Source organism: Eleutherodactylus coqui, unplaced genomic scaffold (genome assembly GCF_035609145.1).
Source record: "Eleutherodactylus coqui strain aEleCoq1 unplaced genomic scaffold, aEleCoq1.hap1 HAP1_SCAFFOLD_71, whole genome shotgun sequence".
NCBI classification, from domain to species: Eukaryota; Metazoa; Chordata; class Amphibia; order Anura; family Eleutherodactylidae; genus Eleutherodactylus; species Eleutherodactylus coqui.
In genome coordinates, this window is record NW_027101939.1 from 74,240 (window position 1) to 96,488 (window position 22,249).

The 22,249-nt window shown below is 52.6% G+C and overlaps 1 protein-coding gene across 1 annotated transcript in view; it reads right to left on the minus strand.

Annotated features, from left to right (window-relative positions):
• FRRS1L (ferric chelate reductase 1 like) overlaps positions 1–22,249 on the minus strand; it is a 102,187-nt gene that overhangs the window by 19,140 nt on the left and 60,798 nt on the right. The window contains exons 4-5 of the mRNA XM_066588661.1: positions 19,766–19,904; positions 16,354–16,600 (exon numbers count right to left, since the gene is read on the minus strand). Coding sequence (XP_066444758.1) covers positions 16,354–16,600; positions 19,766–19,904 — 386 coding nt within the window. The remainder of the gene's footprint in view (positions 1–16,353; positions 16,601–19,765; positions 19,905–22,249) is intronic.

A 22,249-nucleotide genomic window follows, 5' to 3' on the forward strand; every position in this document is an offset into this window, starting at 1 on the left:
TGGTTTAGGACCTGTGATGACGTCACCCTCATGTGATTAGGGGCAGAGCTCAGAGCCCCAGTGAATCATCACAGGTCCTGTAAGCACACAGCTGGTGTCTGGCTCTGCTGGTTTAGGACCTGTGATGACGTCACCCTCATGTGATCAGGGGTGGAGCTCAGAGCCCCGGTGAATCATCACAGGTCCTGTAAGCACACGGCTGGTGTCAGGCTTTGCTGGTTTAGGACCTGTGATGATGTCACCCTCATGTGATCAGGGGTGGAGCTCAGAGCCCTGGTGAATCATCACAGGTCCTGTAAGCAAATGGCTGGTGTCCGGCTCTGCTGGTTTAGGACCTGTGATGACGTCACCCTCATGTGATCAGGGGCGGAGCTCAGAGCCACGGTGAATCATCACAGGTCCTGTAAGCACACGGCTAGTGTCCGGCTCTGCTGGTTTAGGACCTGTGATGATGTCACCCTCATGTAATCAGGGGTGGAGCTCACAGCCCTGGTGAATCATCACAGGTCCTGTAAGCAAACGGCTGGTGTCCGACTCTGCTGGTTTAGGACCTGTGATGACGTCATCCTCATGTGATCAGGGGTGGATCTCAGAGCCCCGGTGAATCATCATAGGTCCTGTAAGCATACGGCTGGTGTCGGACTCTGCTGGTTTAGGACCTGTGATGACGTCACCCTCATATGATTAGGGGTGGAGCTCAGAGCCCAGGTGAATCATCAAAGGTCCTGTAAGCACACGGCTGGTGTACGGCTCTGCTAGTTTAGGACCTGTGATGATGTCACCCTCATGTGATCAGGGGCGGAGCTCAGAGTCCCCAGTGAATCAACACAGGTCCTGTAAGCACATGGCTGGTGTCTGGTTCTGCTGGTTTAGGACCTGTGATGATGTCACCCTCATGTGATCAGGGCCGAGCTCAGAGCCCCGGTGAATCATCACAGGTCCTGTAAGCACAGGGCTGGTGTCCGGCTCTGCTGGTTTAGGACCTGTGATGACGTCACCCTCATGTGATCAGGGGCGGATCTCAGAGCCCCGGTGAATCATCACAGGTCCTGTAAGCACACGGCTGGTGTCCGGCTTTGCTGGTTTAGGACCTGTGATGACGTCACCCTCATGTGATCAGGGGCGGAGCTCAGAGTCCCCAGTGAATCATCACAGGTCCTGTAAGCACACGGCTGGTGTCCGACTCTGCTGGTTTAGAACCTGTGATGACATCACCCTCATGTGATCAGCGGCGGAGCTTAGAGCCCCAGTGAATCATCACAGGTCCTGTAAGCACACGGCTGGTGTACGGCTCTGCTGGTTTAGGACCTGTGATGACGTCACCCTCATGTGATTAGGGGCAGAGCTCAGAGCCCCAGTGAATCATCACAGGTCCTGTAAGCACATAGCTGGTGTCTGGCTCTGCTGGTTTAGGACCTGTGATGACGTCACCCTCATGTGATCAGGGGTGGAGCTCAGAGCCCCGGTGAATCATCACAGGTCCTGTAAGCACACGGCTGGTGTCAGGCTTTGCTGGTTTAGGACCTGTGATGATGTCACCCTCATGTGATCAGGGGTGGAGCTCAGAGCCCTGGTGAATCATCACAGGTCCTGTAAGCAAATGGCTGGTGTCCGGCTCTGCTGGTTTAGGACCTGTGATGACGTCACCCTCATGTGATCAGGGGCGGAGCTCAGAGCCACGGTGAATCATCACAGGTCCTGTAAGCACACGGCTAGTGTCCGGCTCTGCTGGTTTAGGACCTGTGATGATGTCACCCTCATGTAATCAGGGGTGGAGCTCACAGCCCTGGTGAATCATCACAGGTCCTGTAAGCAAACGGCTGGTGTCCGACTCTGCTGGTTTAGGACCTGTGATGACGTCATCCTCATGTGATCAGGGGTGGATCTCAGAGCCCCGGTGAATCATCATAGGTCCTGTAAGCATACGGCTGGTGTCGGACTCTGCTGGTTTAGGACCTGTGATGACGTCACCCTCATATGATTAGGGGTGGAGCTCAGAGCCCAGGTGAATCATCAAAGGTCCTGTTAGCACACGGCTGGTGTACGGCTCTGCTAGTTTAGGACCTGTGATGATGTCAACCTCATGTGATCAGGGGCGGAGCTCAGAGTCCCCAGTGAATCAACACAGGTCCTGTAAGCACATGGCTGGTGTCTGGTTCTGCTGGTTTAGGACCTGTGATGATGTCACCCTCATGTGATCAGGGCCGAGCTCAGAGCCCCGGTGAATCATCACAGGTCCTGTAAGCACAGGGCTGGTGTCCGGCTCTGCTGGTTTAGGACCTGTGATGACGTCACCCTCATGTGATCAGGGGCGGATCTCAGAGCCCCGGTGAATCATCACAGGTCCTGTAAGCACACGGCTGGTGTCCGGCTTTGCTGGTTTAGGACCTGTGATGACGTCACCCTCATGTGATCAGGGGCGGAGCTCAGAGTCCCCAGTGAATCATCACAGGTCCTGTAAGCACACGGCTGGTGTCCGACTCTGCTGGTTTAGAACCTGTGATGACGTCACCCTCATGTGATCAGGGGCGGAGCTCAGAGCCCCAATGAATCATCACAGGTCCTGTAAGCACACGGCTGGTGTCCGGCTCTGCTGGTTTAGGACCTGTGATGGCAGTTTGTACAGTTGTGGATGCAACTCATCAGCAACTGGCAGTGGGGAATTGTGGGAGTACCAGGTAATAGTCATAACTAATACTAGTATTACCCACAAGGCTGTGAGGCCATTAACCAGACGGACTAAGGGCACCCTGGACCTGGGGCCTTCCACACAGCTCTGTCCCACTTTCACCCTGTAGAAACATACACAACAATAACCATTTGGTGTAGATTTTGCGGTGAACCTCACTATTTTTTTTTCCCTATTGATGGGGGAAATCTGCTGAGGATCCGTTCCAAAATCCACATCAAAATCCGGACAAAACGGTGTGGATTTTGACACTGATTTCGGTTTGTTGCAGATTTTTAACCTCCACGTGTGCCTCTGCCACCCAAAACATTATATATCAAAATACTAACGACCATCTGTCGTTGATCACATAACGGTGAGGGGCGGAGCTCAGAGCCCCAGTGAATCATCACAGGTCCTGTAAGCACACGGCTGGTGTCCGGCTCTGCTGGTTTAGGACCTGCGATGACGTCACCCTCATGTGATCAGGGGCGGAGCTCAGAGCCCCGGTGAATCATCACAGGTCCTGTAAGCACACGGCTGGTGTCCAGCTCTGCTGGTTTAGGACCTGTGATGGCAGTTTGTACAGTTGTGGATGCAACTCATCAGCAACTGGCAGTGGGGAATTGTGGGAGTACCAGGTAATAGTCATAACTAATACTAGTATTACCCACAAGGCTGTGAGGCCATTAACCAGACGGACTAAGGGCACCCTGGACCTGGGGCCTTCCACACAGCTCTGTCCCACTTTCACCCTGTAGAAACATACACAACAATAACCATTTGGTGTAGATTTTGCGGTGAACCTCACTATTTTTTTTCCCCTATTGATGGGGGAAATCTGCTGAGGATCCGTTCCAAAATCCACATCAAAATCCGGACAAAACGGTGTGGATTTTGACACTGATTTCGGTTTGTTGCAGATTTTTAACCTCCACGTGTGCCTCTGCCACCCAAAACATTATATATCAAAATACTAACGACCATCTGTCGTTGATCACATAACGGTGAGGGGCGGAGCTCAGAGCCCCAGTGAATCATCACAGGTCCTGTAAGCACACGGCTGGTGTCCAGCTCTGCTGGTTTAGGACCTGTGATGACGTCACCCTCACATGATCAGGGGCGGAGCTCAGAGCCCCTGTGAATCATCACAGGTGCTGTAAGCACACGGCTGGTGTCGGACTCTGCTAGTTTAGGACCTGTGATGACGTCACCCTCACGTGAACAGGGGCGGAGCTCAGAGCCCCTGTGAATCATCACAGGTCCTGTAAGCACACGGCTGGTGTCCGGCTCTGCTGGTTTAGGACCTGCGATGACGTCACCCTCATGTGATCAGGGGCGGAGCTCAGAGCCCCGGTGAATCATCACAGGTCCTGTAAGCACACGGCTGGTGTCCAGCTCTGCTGGTTTAGGACCTGTGATGACGTCACCCTCATGTGATCAGGGGCGGAGCTTAGAGCCCCGGTGAATCATCACAGGTCCTGTAAGCACACGGCTGGTGTCCGGCTCTGCTAGTTTAGGACCTGTGATGACGTCACCCTCATGTGATCAGGGGTGGAGCTCAGAGCCCCGGTGAATCATCACAGGTCCTGTAAACACACGGCTGGTGTCCGGCTCTGCTAGTTTAGGACCTGTGATGACGTCACCCTCATGTGATGAGAGGCGGAGCTTAGAGACCCGGTGAATCATCACAGGTCCTGTAAGCACACGGCTGGTGTCCAGCTCTGCTAGTTTAGGACCTGTGATGACGTCACCCTCATGTGATAAGGGGCGGAGCTCAGAGCCCCGGTGAATCATCACAGGTCCTGTAAGCACACGGCTGGTGTCCGATTCTGCTAGTTTAGGACCTGTGATGACGTCACCCTCATGTGATCAGGGGCGGAGCTCAGAGCCCCAGTGAATCATCACAGGTCCTGTAAGCACACGGCTGGTGTCCGGCTCTGCTAGTTTAGGACCTGTGATGACATCACCCTCATGTGATCAGCGGCGGAGCTCAGAGCCCCAGTGAATCATCACAGGTCCTGTAAGCACACGGCTGGTGTCTGGCTCTGCTGGTTTAGGACCTGTGATGACGTCACCCTCATGTGATCAGGGGTGGAGCTCAGAGCCCCGGTAAATCATCACAGGTCCTGTAAGCACACGGCTGGTGTCAGGCTTTGCTGGTTTAGGACCTGTGATGATGTCACCCTCATGTGATCAGGGGTGGAGCTCAGAGCCCTGGTGAATCATCACAGGTCCTGTAAGCAAACGGCTGGTGTCCGGCTCTGCTGGTTTAGGACCTGTGATGACGTCACCCTCATGTGATCAGGGGCGGAGCTCAGAGCCACGGTGAATCATCACAGGTCCTGTAAGCACACGGCTGGTGTCCGGCTCTGCTGGTTTAGGACCTGTGATGATGTCACCCTCATGTAATCAGGGGTGGAGCTCACAGCCCTGGTGAATCATCACAGGTCCTGTAAGCAAACGGCTGGTGTCCGACTCTGCTGGTTTAGGACCTGTGATGACGTCATCCTCATGTGATCAGGGGCGGATCTCAGAGCCCCGGTGAATCATCATAGGTCCTGTAAGCATACGGTTGGTGTCGGACTCTGCTGGTTTAGGACCTGTGATGACGTCACCCTCATATGATTAGGGGTGGAGCTCAGAGCCCAGGTGAATCATCAAAGGTCCTGTAAGCACACGGCTGGTGTACGGCTCTGCTAGTTTAGGACCTGTGATGATGTCACCCTCATGTGATCAGGGGCGGAGCTCAGAGTCCCCAGTGAATCAACACAGGTCCTGTAAGCACATGGCTGGTGTCCGGTTCTGCTGGTTTAGGACCTGTGATGATGTCACCCTCATGTGATCAGGGCCGAGCTCAGAGCCTCGGTGAATCATCACAGGTCCTGTAAGCACACGGCTGGTGTCCGGCTCTGCTGGTTTAGGACCTGTGATGACGTCACCCTCATGTGATCAGGGGCGGATCTCAGAGCCCCGGTGAATCATCACAGGTGCTGTAAGCACACGGCTGGTGTCGGACTCTGCTAGTTTAGGACCTGTGATGACGTCACCCTCACGTGAACAGTGGCGGAGCTCAGAGCCCCGGTGAATCATCACAGGTCCTGTAAGTACACGGCTGGTGTCCGGCTCTGCTAGTTTAGGACCTGTGATGACGTCACCCTCATGTGATAAGGGGCGGAGCTCAGAGCCCCGGTGAATCATCACAGGTCCTGTAAGCACACGGCTGGTGTCCGATTCTGCTAGTTTAGGACCTGTGATGACGTCACCCTCATGTGATCAGGGGCGGAGCTCAGAGCCCCAGTGAATCATCACAGGTCCTATAAGCACACGGCTGGTGTCCGGCTCTGCTAGTTTAGGACCTGTGATGACATCACCCTCATGTGATCAGCGGCGGAGCTCAGAGCCCCAGTGAATCATCACAGGTCCTGTAAGCACACGGCTGGTGTACGGTTCTGCTGGTTTAGGACCTGTGATGACGTCACGCTCATGTGATCAGGGGCAGAGCTCAGAGCCCCAGTGAATCATCACAGGTCCTGTAAGCACACAGCTGGTGTCTGGCTCTGCTGGTTTAGGACCTGTGATGACGTCACCCTCATGTGATCAGGGGTGGAGCTCAGTGCCCCGGTAAATCATCACAGGTCCTGTAAGCACACGGCTGGTGTCAGGCTTTGCTGGTTTAGGACCTGTGATGACGTCACCCTCATGTGATCAGGGGCGGAGCTCAGAGCCACGGTGAATCATCACAGGTCCTGTAAGCACACGGCTGGTGTCCGGCTCTGCTGGTTTAGGACCTGTGATGATGTCACCCTCATGTAATCAGGGGTGGAGCTCACAGCCCTGGTGAATCATCACAGGTCCTGTAAGCAAACGGCTGGTGTCCGACTCTGCTGGTTTAGGACCTGTGATGACGTCATCCTCATGTGATCAGGGGCGGATCTCAGAGCGCCGGTGAATCATCATAGGTCCTGTAAGCATACGGTTGGTGTCGGACTCTGCTGGTTTAGGACCTGTGATGACGTCACCCTCATATGATTAGGGGTGGAGCTCAGAGCCCAGGTGAATCATCAAAGGTCCTGTAAGCACACGGCTGGTGTACGGCTCTGCTAGTTTAGGACCTGTGATGATGTCACCCTCATGTGAACAGGGGCGGAGCTCAGAGCCCCTGTGAATCATCACAGGTCCTGTAAGCACACGGCTGGTGTCCGGCTCTGCTGGTTTAGGACCTGCGATGACGTCACCCTCATGTGATCAGGGGCGGAGCTCAGAGCCCCGGTGAATCATCACAGGTCCTGTAAGCACACGGCTGGTGTCCAGCTCTGCTGGTTTAGGACCTGTGATGACGTCACCCTCATGTGATCAGGGGCGGAGCTTAGAGCCCCGGTGAATCATCACAGGTCCTGTAAGCACACGGCTGGTGTCCGGCTCTGCTAGTTTAGGACCTGTGATGACGTCACCCTCATGTGATCAGGGGTGGAGCTCAGAGCCCCGGTGAATCATCACAGGTCCTGTAAACACACGGCTGGTGTCCGGCTCTGCTAGTTTAGGACCTGTGATGACGTCACCCTCATGTGATGAGAGGCGGAGCTTAGAGACCCGGTGAATCATCACAGGTCCTGTAAGCACACGGCTGGTGTCCAGCTCTGCTAGTTTAGGACCTGTGATGACGTCACCCTCATGTGATAAGGGGCGGAGCTCAGAGCCCCGGTGAATCATCACAGGTCCTGTAAGCACACGGCTGGTGTCCGATTCTGCTAGTTTAGGACCTGTGATGACGTCACCCTCATGTGATCAGGGGCGGAGCTCAGAGCCCCAGTGAATCATCACAGGTCCTGTAAGCACACGGCTGGTGTCCGGCTCTGCTAGTTTAGGACCTGTGATGACATCACCCTCATGTGATCAGCGGCGGAGCTCAGAGCCCCAGTGAATCATCACAGGTCCTGTAAGCACACGGCTGGTGTCCGGCTCTGCTGGTTTAGGACCTGTGATGACGTCACCCTCATGTGATCAGGGGTGGAGCTCAGTGCCCCGGTAAATCATCACAGGTCCTGTAAGCACACGGCTGGTGTCAGGCTTTGCTGGTTTAGGACCTGTGATGACGTCACCCTCATGTGATCAGGGGCGGAGCTCAGAGCCACGGTGAATCATCACAGGTCCTGTAAGCACACGGCTGGTGTCCGGCTCTGCTGGTTTAGGACCTGTGATGATGTCACCCTCATGTAATCAGGGGTGGAGCTCACAGCCCTGGTGAATCATCACAGGTCCTGTAAGCAAACGGCTGGTGTCCGACTCTGCTGGTTTAGGACCTGTGATGACGTCATCCTCATGTGATCAGGGGCGGATCTCAGAGCGCCGGTGAATCATCATAGGTCCTGTAAGCATACGGTTGGTGTCGGACTCTGCTGGTTTAGGACCTGTGATGACGTCACCCTCATATGATTAGGGGTGGAGCTCAGAGCCCAGGTGAATCATCAAAGGTCCTGTAAGCACACGGCTGGTGTACGGCTCTGCTAGTTTAGGACCTGTGATGATGTCACCCTCATGTGAACAGGGGCGGAGCTCAGAGCCCCTGTGAATCATCACAGGTCCTGTAAGCACACGGCTGGTGTCCGGCTCTGCTGGTTTAGGACCTGCGATGACGTCACCCTCATGTGATCAGGGGCGGAGCTCAGAGCCCCGGTGAATCATCACAGGTCCTGTAAGCACACGGCTGGTGTCCAGCTCTGCTGGTTTAGGACCTGTGATGACGTCACCCTCATGTGATCAGGGGCGGAGCTTAGAGCCCCGGTGAATCATCACAGGTCCTGTAAGCACACGGCTGGTGTCCGGCTCTGCTAGTTTAGGACCTGTGATGACGTCACCCTCATGTGATCAGGGGTGGAGCTCAGAGCCCCGGTGAATCATCACAGGTCCTGTAAACACACGGCTGGTGTCCGGCTCTGCTAGTTTAGGACCTGTGATGACGTCACCCTCATGTGATGAGAGGCGGAGCTTAGAGACCCGGTGAATCATCACAGGTCCTGTAAGCACACGGCTGGTGTCCAGCTCTGCTAGTTTAGGACCTGTGATGACGTCACCCTCATGTGATAAGGGGCGGAGCTCAGAGCCCCGGTGAATCATCACAGGTCCTGTAAGCACACGGCTGGTGTCCGATTCTGCTAGTTTAGGACCTGTGATGACGTCACCCTCATGTGATCAGGGGCGGAGCTCAGAGCCCCAGTGAATCATCACAGGTCCTGTAAGCACACGGCTGGTGTCCGGCTCTGCTAGTTTAGGACCTGTGATGACATCACCCTCATGTGATCAGCGGCGGAGCTCAGAGCCCCAGTGAATCATCACAGGTCCTGTAAGCACACGGCTGGTGTCCGGCTCTGCTGGTTTAGGACCTGTGATGACGTCACCCTCATGTGATCAGGGGTGGAGCTCAGAGCCCCGGTAAATCATCACAGGTCCTGTAAGCACACGGCTGGTGTCAGGCTTTGCTGGTTTAGGACCTGTGATGATGTCACCCTCATGTGATCAGGGGTGGAGCTCAGAGCCCTGGTGAATCATCACAGGTCCTGTAAGCAAACGGCTGGTGTCCGGCTCTGCTGGTTTAGGACCTGTGATGACGTCACCCTCATGTGATCAGGGGCGGAGCTCAGAGCCACGGTGAATCATCACAGGTCCTGTAAGCACACGGCTGGTGTCCGGCTCTGCTGGTTTAGGACCTGTGATGATGTCACCCTCATGTAATCAGGGGTGGAGCTCACAGCCCTGGTGAATCATCACAGGTCCTGTAAGCAAACGGCTGGTGTCCGACTCTGCTGGTTTAGGACCTGTGATGACGTCATCCTCATGTGATCAGGGGCGGATCTCAGAGCCCCGGTGAATCATCATAGGTCCTGTAAGCATACGGTTGGTGTCGGACTCTGCTGGTTTAGGACCTGTGATGACGTCACCCTCATATGATTAGGGGTGGAGCTCAGAGCCCAGGTGAATCATCAAAGGTCCTGTAAGCACACGGCTGGTGTACGGCTCTGCTAGTTTAGGACCTGTGATGATGTCACCCTCATGTGATCAGGGGCGGAGCTCAGAGTCCCCAGTGAATCAACACAGGTCCTGTAAGCACATGGCTGGTGTCCGGTTCTGCTGGTTTAGGACCTGTGATGATGTCACCCTCATGTGATCAGGGCCGAGCTCAGAGCCTCGGTGAATCATCACAGGTCCTGTAAGCACACGGCTGGTGTCCGGCTCTGCTGGTTTAGGACCTGTGATGACGTCACCCTCATGTGATCAGGGGCGGATCTCAGAGCCCCGGTGAATCATCACAGGTGCTGTAAGCACACGGCTGGTGTCGGACTCTGCTAGTTTAGGACCTGTGATGACGTCACCCTCACGTGAACAGTGGCGGAGCTCAGAGCCCCGGTGAATCATCACAGGTCCTGTAAGTACACGGCTGGTGTCCGGCTCTGCTAGTTTAGGACCTGTGATGACGTCACCCTCATGTGATAAGGGGCGGAGCTCAGAGCCCCGGTGAATCATCACAGGTCCTGTAAGCACACGGCTGGTGTCCGATTCTGCTAGTTTAGGACCTGTGATGACGTCACCCTCATGTGATCAGGGGCGGAGCTCAGAGCCCCAGTGAATCATCACAGGTCCTATAAGCACACGGCTGGTGTCCGGCTCTGCTAGTTTAGGACCTGTGATGACATCACCCTCATGTGATCAGCGGCGGAGCTCAGAGCCCCAGTGAATCATCACAGGTCCTGTAAGCACACGGCTGGTGTACGGTTCTGCTGGTTTAGGACCTGTGATGACGTCACGCTCATGTGATCAGGGGCAGAGCTCAGAGCCCCAGTGAATCATCACAGGTCCTGTAAGCACACAGCTGGTGTCTGGCTCTGCTGGTTTAGGACCTGTGATGACGTCACCCTCATGTGATCAGGGGTGGAGCTCAGTGCCCCGGTAAATCATCACAGGTCCTGTAAGCACACGGCTGGTGTCAGGCTTTGCTGGTTTAGGACCTGTGATGACGTCACCCTCATGTGATCAGGGGCGGAGCTCAGAGCCACGGTGAATCATCACAGGTCCTGTAAGCACACGGCTGGTGTCCGGCTCTGCTGGTTTAGGACCTGTGATGATGTCACCCTCATGTAATCAGGGGTGGAGCTCACAGCCCTGGTGAATCATCACAGGTCCTGTAAGCAAACGGCTGGTGTCCGACTCTGCTGGTTTAGGACCTGTGATGACGTCATCCTCATGTGATCAGGGGCGGATCTCAGAGCGCCGGTGAATCATCATAGGTCCTGTAAGCATACGGTTGGTGTCGGACTCTGCTGGTTTAGGACCTGTGATGACGTCACCCTCATATGATTAGGGGTGGAGCTCAGAGCCCAGGTGAATCATCAAAGGTCCTGTAAGCACACGGCTGGTGTACGGCTCTGCTAGTTTAGGACCTGTGATGATGTCACCCTCATGTGATCAGGGGCGGAGCTCAGAGTCCCCAGTGAATCAACACAGGTCCTGTAAGCACATGGCTGGTGTCCGGTTCTGCTGGTTTAGGACCTGTGATGATGTCACCCTCATGTGATCAGGGCCGAGCTCAGAGCCTCGGTGAATCATCACAGGTCCTGTAAGCACACGGCTGGTGTCCGGCTCTGCTGGTTTAGGACCTGTGATGACGTCACCCTCATGTGATCAGGGGCGGATCTCAGAGCCCCGGTGAATCATCACAGGTGCTGTAAGCACACGGCTGGTGTCGGACTCTGCTAGTTTAGGACCTGTGATGACGTCACCCTCACGTGAACAGTGGCGGAGCTCAGAGCCCCGGTGAATCATCACAGGTCCTGTAAGTACACGGCTGGTGTCCGGCTCTGCTGGTTTAGGACCTGTGATGACGTCACCCTCATGTGATCAGGGGCGGAGCTCAGAGCCCCGGTGAATCATCACAGGTCCTGTAAGCACACGGCTGGTGTCCGGCTCTGCTAGTTTAGGACCTGTGATGACGTCACCCTCATGTGATAAGGGGCGGAGCTCAGAGCCCCGGTGAATCATCACAGGTCCTGTAAGCACACGGCTGGTGTCCGATTCTGCTAGTTTAGGACCTGTGATGACGTCACCCTCATGTGATCAGGGGCGGAGCTCAGAGCCCCAGTGAATCATCACAGGTCCTATAAGCACACGGCTGGTGTCCGGCTCTGCTAGTTTAGGACCTGTGATGACATCACCCTCATGTGATCAGCGGCGGAGCTCAGAGCCCCAGTGAATCATCACAGGTCCTGTAAGCACACGGCTGGTGTACGGTTCTGCTGGTTTAGGACCTGTGATGACGTCACGCTCATGTGATCAGGGGCAGAGCTCAGAGCCCCAGTGAATCATCACAGGTCCTGTAAGCACACAGCTGGTGTCTGGCTCTGCTGGTTTAGGACCTGTGATGACGTCACCCTCATGTGATCAGGGGTGGAGCTCAGTGCCCCGGTAAATCATCACAGGTCCTGTAAGCACACGGCTGGTGTCAGGCTTTGCTGGTTTAGGACCTGTGATGACGTCACCCTCATGTGATCAGGGGCGGAGCTCAGAGCCACGGTGAATCATCACAGGTCCTGTAAGCACACGGCTGGTGTCCGGCTCTGCTGGTTTAGGACCTGTGATGATGTCACCCTCATGTAATCAGGGGTGGAGCTCACAGCCCTGGTGAATCATCACAGGTCCTGTAAGCAAACGGCTGGTGTCCGACTCTGCTGGTTTAGGACCTGTGATGACGTCATCCTCATGTGATCAGGGGCGGATCTCAGAGCGCCGGTGAATCATCATAGGTCCTGTAAGCATACGGTTGGTGTCGGACTCTGCTGGTTTAGGACCTGTGATGACGTCACCCTCATATGATTAGGGGTGGAGCTCAGAGCCCAGGTGAATCATCAAAGGTCCTGTAAGCACACGGCTGGTGTACGGCTCTGCTAGTTTAGGACCTGTGATGATGTCACCCTCATGTGATCAGGGGCGGAGCTCAGAGTCCCCAGTGAATCAACACAGGTCCTGTAAGCACATGGCTGGTGTCCGGTTCTGCTGGTTTAGGACCTGTGATGATGTCACCCTCATGTGATCAGGGCCGAGCTCAGAGCCTCGGTGAATCATCACAGGTCCTGTAAGCACACGGCTGGTGTCCGGCTCTGCTGGTTTAGGACCTGTGATGACGTCACCCTCATGTGATCAGGGGCGGATCTCAGAGCCCCGGTGAATCATCACAGGTGCTGTAAGCACACGGCTGGTGTCGGACTCTGCTAGTTTAGGACCTGTGATGACGTCACCCTCACGTGAACAGTGGCGGAGCTCAGAGCCCCGGTGAATCATCACAGGTCCTGTAAGTACACGGCTGGTGTCCGGCTCTGCTGGTTTAGGACCTGTGATGACGTCACCCTCATGTGATCAGGGGCGGAGCTCAGAGCCCCGGTGAATCATCACAGGTCCTGTAAGCACACGGCTGGTGTCCAGCTCTGCTGGTTTAGGACCTGTGATGACGTCACCCTCATGTGATCAGGGGCGGAGCTCAGAGCCCCGCTGAATCATCACAGGTCCTGTAAGCACACGGCTGGTGTCTGGCTCTGCTGGTTTAGAAACTGTAACCAACTCCAATCCCTTCCACTATATTATAATAGTAAATGAGGTATTGAATGGCTGTGATTGGTTCAACTAGCGCTGCAGTGATTGGCTGAGTTATGGCGCTCAAGAACCTATCAGAGCCAACGCTTCCTGGAGGCAGGATTTTTGAACCCCCACACCAGGAAGCGTTGGCGAAAGACTACAGGCAAGTGCCGGAGCTTTGGGAGAAGTGCAGCGGAGCGGACAGCGCCTGTCGCCTGTGTGAAAGAGGCCTGGAAGTTATATGTTGTTTCAATAGGAACATGTAAAAATTGCATTATACTAGCATATAAACGCCAGTGGAATGCAAGTTCATTTTTTAACTCGCCCATAGCAAATAATGGCGACTTTTCTGCGGAATCGCTGAGAAATGGAGCGTGCTGAAATGAATGTAAATATATCCTTTGCAAATAATGGATTGTATGTCTGTGCAAGTTTTGAGTGTCTCACAATGCAGGAAACCCTGGTGAGAATTTGGGGCTGTGTAAATATGGCCTAAGACATCTTCATAATGCGGGAGGCGTAGATACAGTAGATCAGCTTCAGTGTACCTCTAAGTAATACAGTTACCATATCATGTACTCAGATACCAGCTCTACACAATAATAGGGAGGACAATAGCTGTTTCCAGTGAGCACAGGTGACGTCATCTCTTAAGTCACCCACATTTCAGTCTTCTTCTCTCTAGACCCAGATCTGCCGTTGAGAACTCTTCCAATCATGACTCATTTCTGAATATTCCCCACCCTGTTGCTGCAACCCCCTAATCAACTTTTCAGTTCCCCCCCGCCTACTAATAATGTGTCCGCTATGATCCCATTATTAATAGTGACCCTCTCTGTGGCGCTGTTTACCAATAAGACCCCCTATGCCCCAATTATTAATAGTGATCTGCTCTGTAGCCCCATCTAATAATAGGACCATCTGTGGCCCCAACTAATACTAGGGCCCCTCCTGAGTCACAAACAGTCACACGAGCTTGAGAAAGGCCAAGATGGCCGAAACGTCGCCTGTCTATATGTGATGGAGGAATACAAATCTTCTCTGTTGAACAAGCACCACTTATGCTGCTGAAGTTCTTTCTCTACATTGAGTCACAAACAGTAAGGGACCTCATCTGTGGCAGGTAGTTAATGCTAGAGAGCCTGCCTCGCTGCTAAAAATCCTGTCACTGGAAGAGAAGGGGGTTAAATTCATGATTGCACTCACTGTCTGCCTTCTGGCTGGGAAAGGAGTGGCTTAAATTCATGAATGCACTAGCACAGATTTTCCAAGCCAGCCCAGCAATCTCTCACAGCATAACATCTTCACTCATCCCCAGGGCTCCAATACTTGGAGCACAGTAAGGCCCATTTACATGCAAAGATAATCGTTCAAAGGACTGAAAGACTGAAAGATTTTGCGATCTATTTGCATAAAGTGTTAACAGCCATTAACACTTTATCATCTTTATTTGCATGTAAAAGGGCCTCCAGGAGCTGTTTGCAGAGCCCAGCCTATGATTAATCACACGGCCAGCTGTGCACACAGCTGCATTATTATGCTTGCGGCTCCTTGTACTTTACAATGTTATCTGCTGGCTCTTGTGGATATAACAGTCTGTGGTCTACTGAGAAGTAAATGTGTTTGCTCTACCCCTCAGTAGATAAACAATGGATTTTAAGTTCACCTTAAAATCATTGTTCAAAATAAAAAAGTGCCCGATGGCCGCGTTTACATGTAACGATTATCGCTCATTGTCGGTCGTTTGAACAAATTTTGAATTATACGTGTAAATGGGCCTTAAGTGCTGGACCCGGGTGAGGAGTAATAACGTCATGCTGTGAGAGATTGTCCGACAGAGTTGGGAAGGCTGTGAGAGAGCATTCATGACTTTAACGCCCTCCTTTTCCAACGCACAAATTCTTAGCAGCGGAGCCAGCGGCCCTCACTAGTGCCTCATGGCAATCTGCAAATGTGCTCGGGAACCCACCGGGGGATTCACCGGCTTCTCGGTGGGCCAGTCTGAGCCTATTTAAAGGGGTTGTCCAACTTAATTTTTTTAAATTTTAAAATGGGTTTCCCAATGCACAAAAATGCAGGCAACTGGAGTTCAAGTTTTACATATTGCATAACTTTTATAAGTTTGGACATGAAGTAATTTCAGCATTGTTTTATGTCATTTTTTGGTTAAGGCGTTCGGAGTGTGGTATAAATATTACGTTTCCTTTATTCTACGGGTCATTACAATTATGACAACACCACATTTACCGAGGTTTTATTATGCATTACCATTTTTGTACAATAGAAGCACTTTTTTCAGAGTGGGCCGCGTTCCAGGACCGGAGCATTTTTACTTTTCAGTTGACAGTGCTGGATCAGGCCGAGATTCTGTGGAACAACTTGTAGTTTTTACTGGTACCAATTTGATGTCTAAATGACTTTTTAACTATTTTTTATTACTGTTTTAGTGAAGTGAGATAATCAGAAAAGTGCTATTTTTTAGTTTGTTTCCTACAGAATCCACTGTGCTGGAAATATACTGGGTTTACCCCAAAACAGGACACTATCTTATATGAAATTTTGCCCCAGTGTCTTATTTTCAGGAGGTGGGGGGGGCGTATACTCACCTCAAAGCTGTCCCCCACTGTGTCACGCTGCTGTGTAATTCTCCCCACTGTCAGAGGATTCTCTTGCTGGTAAATGTGGCTTTAAATTCAGCAAGTAATGGCTGTGATTGGTTAGAGCGCCAGCCAATCACAACTGGCGCTCGATGAACGCCATAGCCATTCAGTCCGCTCCGCCCGGCACAGAGGCGATTGTATCAGAATAAAGCCTTTTAACGGCTGCTGTCAAAAGGTGCATAGGCAGTTGTTAAGGGGTTAAAGTAGAACACGCTCTATTCATCCAAAGCTGTAATGTCTGCTTCCTGCAGAATGAACCGGGCTCCTCCTGAACTTAGGGGGTTAATATAGTAGGGATTCCAACATTTGGTAAATCTATATTCAGCACACAGAAAAGATGGAATATCGGTAACTAAGAAGTGTAAATTGAGGTTAGACCTCGGTAAAGACCGCTGCGCCTCTCACCTTGAATGGCCGGGCCCCAGGCAAACAGGTAGTACCAGCTCAAGTGCAGGTCAACTATGGTTTCATCTCTGGGCACGTAGACGGGCCGTTTGAAGCGACAAGTTACACGGTTGTTCTCAAATACACCTTCCTCATCTCTGGCTGGATTCCTCTGGATCTCCTTAGCCCACTGGCCAACATTGTAGAAGTGTTGTATCCGAACCCTCCCGTTATCATCGTGTACGCAGGCCATGACATCATCCCCACCCTACAACCAAAACCGCTCATTAGAAATCTACTAAATGGGTGATCCACGCTTTAAAAATACAGTTTATCTTATGGAATCCACAAATCTGAGGTCCTTCCACACGGAGCAACTCATCGTTGGAGCGAGCCGGCGAGTCACCTAACGATGTCCGTTTACACGCACAGATAATACTTCAAGGAGTCATCCGGGGACATCGTTTTGGTCAAAAACTTCGGCCTGCAATAGTAAAATAAAAATGCATCTTCATGCTTCTCCAGTCCCCGCTGAAGAGGAGTGATGGCGAGCTGAATCTGGGTCACATGTTCACTGGCTGCAGGGAGCCGGTGACTGGCTGCATCGCCCATGTGGCCCCTGTGTCGTGGATGTCCTCACCGGCTCCCTGCAGCGGGAGGTGTGTGATTAGTACACAGGGACTCATGGCCGCTGCAGCCAGTCACCGGCTCCCTGCAGCGGGAGGTGTGTGATTAGTACACAGGGCCTCATGGCCGCTGCAGCCAGTCACCGGCTCCCTGCAGCGGGAGGTGTGTGATTAGTACACAGGGCCTCATGGCCGCTGCAGCCAGTCACAGGCTCCCTGCAGCGGGAGGTGTGTGATTAGTACACAGGGCCTCATGGCCGCTGCAGCCAGTCACCGGCTCCCTGCAGCGGGAGGTGTGTGATTAGCACACAAGGCCTCATGGCCGCTGCAGCCAGTCACCGGCTCCCTGCAGCGGGAGGTGTGTGATTAGTACACAGGGCCTCATGGCCGCTGCAGCCAGTCACCGGCTCCCTGCAGCGGGAGGTGTGTGATTAGTACACAGGGCCTCATGGCTGCTGCAGCCAGTCACCGGCTCCCTGCAGCGGGAGGTGTGTGATTAGTACACAGGGCCTCATGGCTGCTGCAGCCAGTCACCGGCTCCCTGCAGCGGGAGGTGTGTGATTAGTACACAGGGCCTCATGGCTGCTGCAGCCAGTCACCGGCTCCCTGCAGCGGGAGGTGGGTGATTAGCACACAAGGCCTCATGGCCACTGCAGCCAGTCACCGGCTCCCTGCAGCGGGAGGTGTGTGATTAGTACACAGGGCCTCATGGCTGCTGCAGCCAGTCACCGGCTCCCTGCAGCGGGAGGTGGGTGATTAGCACACAAGGCCTCATGGCCGCTGCAGCCAGTCACCGGCTCCCTGCAGTGGGAGGTGTGATTAGTACACAGGGCCTCATGGCCGCTGCAGCCAGTCACCGGCTCCCTGCAGCGGGAGGTGGGTGATTAGTACACAGGGTCTCATGGCCGCTGCAGTCAGTCACCGGCTCCCTGCAGCGGGAGGTGTGTGATTAGTACACAGGGCCTCATGGCCACTGCAGCCAGTCACCGGCTCCCTGCAGCGGGAGGTGTGTGATTAGTACACAGGGCCTCATGGCTGCTGCAGCCAGTCACCGGCTCCCTGCAGCGGGAGGTGGGTGATTAGCACACAAGGCCTCATGGCCACTGCAGCCAGTCACCGGCTCCCTGCAGCGGGAGGTGTGTGATTAGTACACAGGGCCTCATGGCTGCTGCAGCCAGTCACCGGCTCCCTGCAGCGGGAGGTGGGTGATTAGCACACAAGGCCTCATGGCCGCTGCAGCCAGTCACCGGCTCCCTGCAGTGGGAGGTGTGATTAGTACACAGGGCCTCATGGCCGCTGCAGCCAGTCACCGGCTCCCTGCAGCGGGAGGTGTGATTAGTACACAGGGCCTCATGGCCGCTGCAGCCAGTCACCGGCTCCCTGCAGCGGGAGGTGTGTGATTAGTACACAGGGCCTCATGGCTGCTGCAGCCAGTCACCGGCTCCCTGCAGCGGGAGGTGGGTGATTAGTACACAGGGCCTCATGGCCGCTGCAGCCAGTCACCGGCTCCCTGCAGCGGGAGGTGTGTGATTAGTACACAGGGCCTCATGGCTGCTGCAGTCAGTCACCGGCTCCCTGCAGCAGGAGGTGGGTGATTAGTACACAGGGCCTCATGGCCGCTGCAGCCAGTCACCGGCTCCCTGCAGCGGGAGGTGTGTGATTAGCACACAAGGCCTCATGGCCGCTGCAGCCAGTCACCGGCTCCCTGCAGCAGGAGGTGTGTGATTAGTACACAGGGCCTCACGGCCGCTGCAGCCAGTCACCGGCTCCCTGCAGCGGGAGGTGTGTGATTAGTACACAGGGCCTCATGGCCGCTGCAGCCAGTCACCGGCTCCCTGCAGCGGGAGGTGTGTGATTAGTACACAGGGCCTCATGGCCGCTGCAGCCAGTCACCGGCTCCCTGCAGCGGGAGGTGTGTGATTAGTACACAGGGCCTCATGGCTGCTGCAGCCAGTCACCGGCTCCCTGCAGCGGGAGGTGGGTGATTAGTACACAGGGCCTCATAGCCGCTGCAGCCAGTCACCGGCTCCCTGCAGCGGGAGGTGTGTGATTAGTACACAGGGCTTCATGGTCGCTGCAGTCAGTCACCGGCTCCCTGCAGCGGGAGGTGTGTGATTAGTACACAGGGCCTCATGGCTGCTGCAGCCAGTCACCGGCTCCCTGCAGCGGGAGGTGGGTGATTAGTACACAGAGCCTCATGGCTGCTGCAGCCAGTCACCGGCTCCCTTCATATACAGATAGCACCTGGCAGGTTACCTTTCAGAACCTTTTCTGGAGGACAGAACTTACATTTCCCTGTTGATTAGTTATTCTGACTATTGCGGCAGTCCTGCAGAGTGTCTTGCGTTGCTCTGAGGTCGGGTACCTACCTAACAATTGTATAGAACAGCCAGTTATTCTACAGATCGCCCAGCATTTTGGTCAAATTGCACAATAGTGGGGTTAGTTTGGGATGTATAAAGTATTATGGTTCAGCCACTGAATTCTATAGGATACTTAGGGAATGTATAAGGAATCCCTTTCCGCCTTGCCCTACAGTTTCCGGTACCCTACAGGAGTTGCACACGTTGCCTGTAATCACCGTTTCTTTCCCTGAATAGGACAACGCTCTTTCTGCTGAAATACCTTTGTAGCCCTGGATCTGTTAATAGCGCCATGTAATATGTGCAGAGAACAACATATAGCGCTGGGCGTATGGGAGTTAGTGCTGCACACAGCGGGCTGCAGAGAGGCTCGGACGTGTGTATGGCGGACCTACAGGAACTACATCTTATTTGGGAAGCTTTCCATGTGGTTTTGCTATTTACCATTTTTTTATCAGAAGAGAATCCAACAGCCACCCATCCGTCGGTGTCGGCACTCAGCTCGAACTCCACATCCGCCCCAATCCGACGATAGCTTAGAAAGTAGTCACAGGTCTCTGCAGTACACCCGGGTTTGCCATACCTAGAAGGAAAACAAAGGTAAGTATTTTCCTGGCCAGTGACAAAGGACGGCGGCGGCATAGAAGGGCTTGCTGTGGCTTCTCACAGACTATCACTGCGGTACGGAGGCGACGTCCACTCAAGCCGCAACTCCATTGGCTGCAAACATGGAAGTGTAAGGGATCCGCCATTCATTAGCCATATACTCAACAGGGGACGTCTAAGATGGATATAACCCTGTACGCTATATCAACTCAACCTCATATCATACAACATATCTGGGATTCCCCACCTCATTACTGGAGAGGAAGAACTGGAAAATAAAATATTTCTACTCCTGGAAAACTCAGAGAAGACTGTAGTTTCCACCATGGGAGAAGAGAGGGGTAATCTTTTTGGAACAGGGACATTCTGAGGGCCGTTTTATGGGTTTGACCCATTTATAGAGCTTTATGATGTTGCCGCCGTGTTACATATGATTCCAATGATATCTCCATCTGAAACAAGCATCGCAATTGTATTTAGTGCAGAGAGTTTATTGTACACAATTAACCCCTTGAGTGGCACGCCCGGAAATCTTTCCGTGAGGAGCTCCACTGCCCATAGCGATATAGCCCAGAAGATTTCCGGGCTATGTTTCCCTATGAGACCTGCAGAGCACAATGCTATAAGCTGTGGCAGTGTGCTCTGCCTGCACAGACTCACACAGAACAGTGCAGGGCTTTAAAAAAAGAAGCAGGAAGATATTACCGATCTGCCGGCAATCTTCTTTTTTTAAACTCCTGCACTGCTTTGTTTACAGGTTGCCACGGAGACCATTGGCTTGTCAGAAGCCAGCCCATGGTCTCTGTGGCAGGGTAAGGGCTGGTGCTTGGCTGTCAGAGGATAGCCGGGCACCAGGTCTTACAGCAGAGAATGGAGAAAACCTCCGATCTCTGCTGTGTTAACCCTTTACATGCTGCAGTCTATGCAACTGCAGCATGTGAAGGGCTGACAGAGAGAGGGGGCTCCCTCTGTCAGAGGATAGCTGGACACCAGCTCTTACAGCAGAGAATGGAGAAAACCTCCGATCTCTCTTGTGTTAACCCTTTACATGCCGCGGTCTATGCGACTACAGCATGTAAAGGGCTGGAATGTGATCAGGAGGTCCTGATGGGTCTCAGTGGAAGTTCCCTAAAGGGACAATTTTTAAAAAGAGTTAAAAAAAAAAACCCTTAGTGACATGCCCCTTTTTTTTCGTTTCCCTTTTCTTTTTTTCCTCCCCCTGTTTAAAAAATCATAACTCCTTTATTTACCCATCGCCGTCGCTGTATGAGGGCTTGTTTTTTGTAGGATGAGTTGTATTTTTCAATGGTGCTATTTATTGTACCATATAATGTACTGAAAAACGTTTATAAAATTCTAAGTGGAGTAAAATGAAAAAAAAATGACATTCTACCATCTTTCGGTGCGTTTTGCTTCTACGGCGCACAAACTGTAACATAAATGACCTGATAACTTTATTCTACGGGTCGGTATGTTTGCTACGATACCAAACTTGTAGAGCTTTTTTTTGCTGTAGTACTTTTTTTTTTGACATTTAATTTTTTTCAATTATTTTCTGCTGCATCTTTTGCATGCAATAACTTTTATTTTCCGGCAACGTAGTTGAGTGAGAGCTCATTTTTTGCGAGACGTCCTGTAGTTTACGTTAGTACCAATCCAGAATACATACGACTTTTTGATCGCTTTTTATTGCATTTTTTCTAGGAAACAGGGTGACTGAAAGTGCATTTGTGGCGTTCTTAATTTTTTTTTTGGACTTCATTCACCGTGGGGGTAAATAATGCACTATGATAGACTGGACTTTTATGGACGCTGCGATACCAAATATGTATTTTTCTTTTAGGATTTAGATTTTTTTATTATAGATACGGCAAAAGGGGGGCGATTTAAACTTTTATTACTTTTTTTTTTAAGTGTGAAAAAGTCGTGAAAAAGAAAAAAAACTCTTAGAATTTGGTATTGGCATAATCGTACTGGGCTGAAGAATGACTTTAATACATTATTTATACTGCTCAGAGAATGCTGGGAAAAATAAAAAAACATGCCAGAATTACAGATTTTGTTAATCTTGCCACTAGAAAAAATGGAATAAGAAGCAATCAAAATTTTACATGTTCCAAAAAATGAGATAAATGAAGACTGGAGTTTATCCCGTAATAAACACGGCCTTCTAGAGCGCTGGCGATGGGAAATAACATTAATACGGCTCTTGGAATGCGGCGACACAAAAGCAATCCTTGCATGTTTTAAGGCTGGGTTCACACAGGGCGGATTTATGTCAGGCAGCAATACATGAAATGATTCATTCAATCACACTGAATG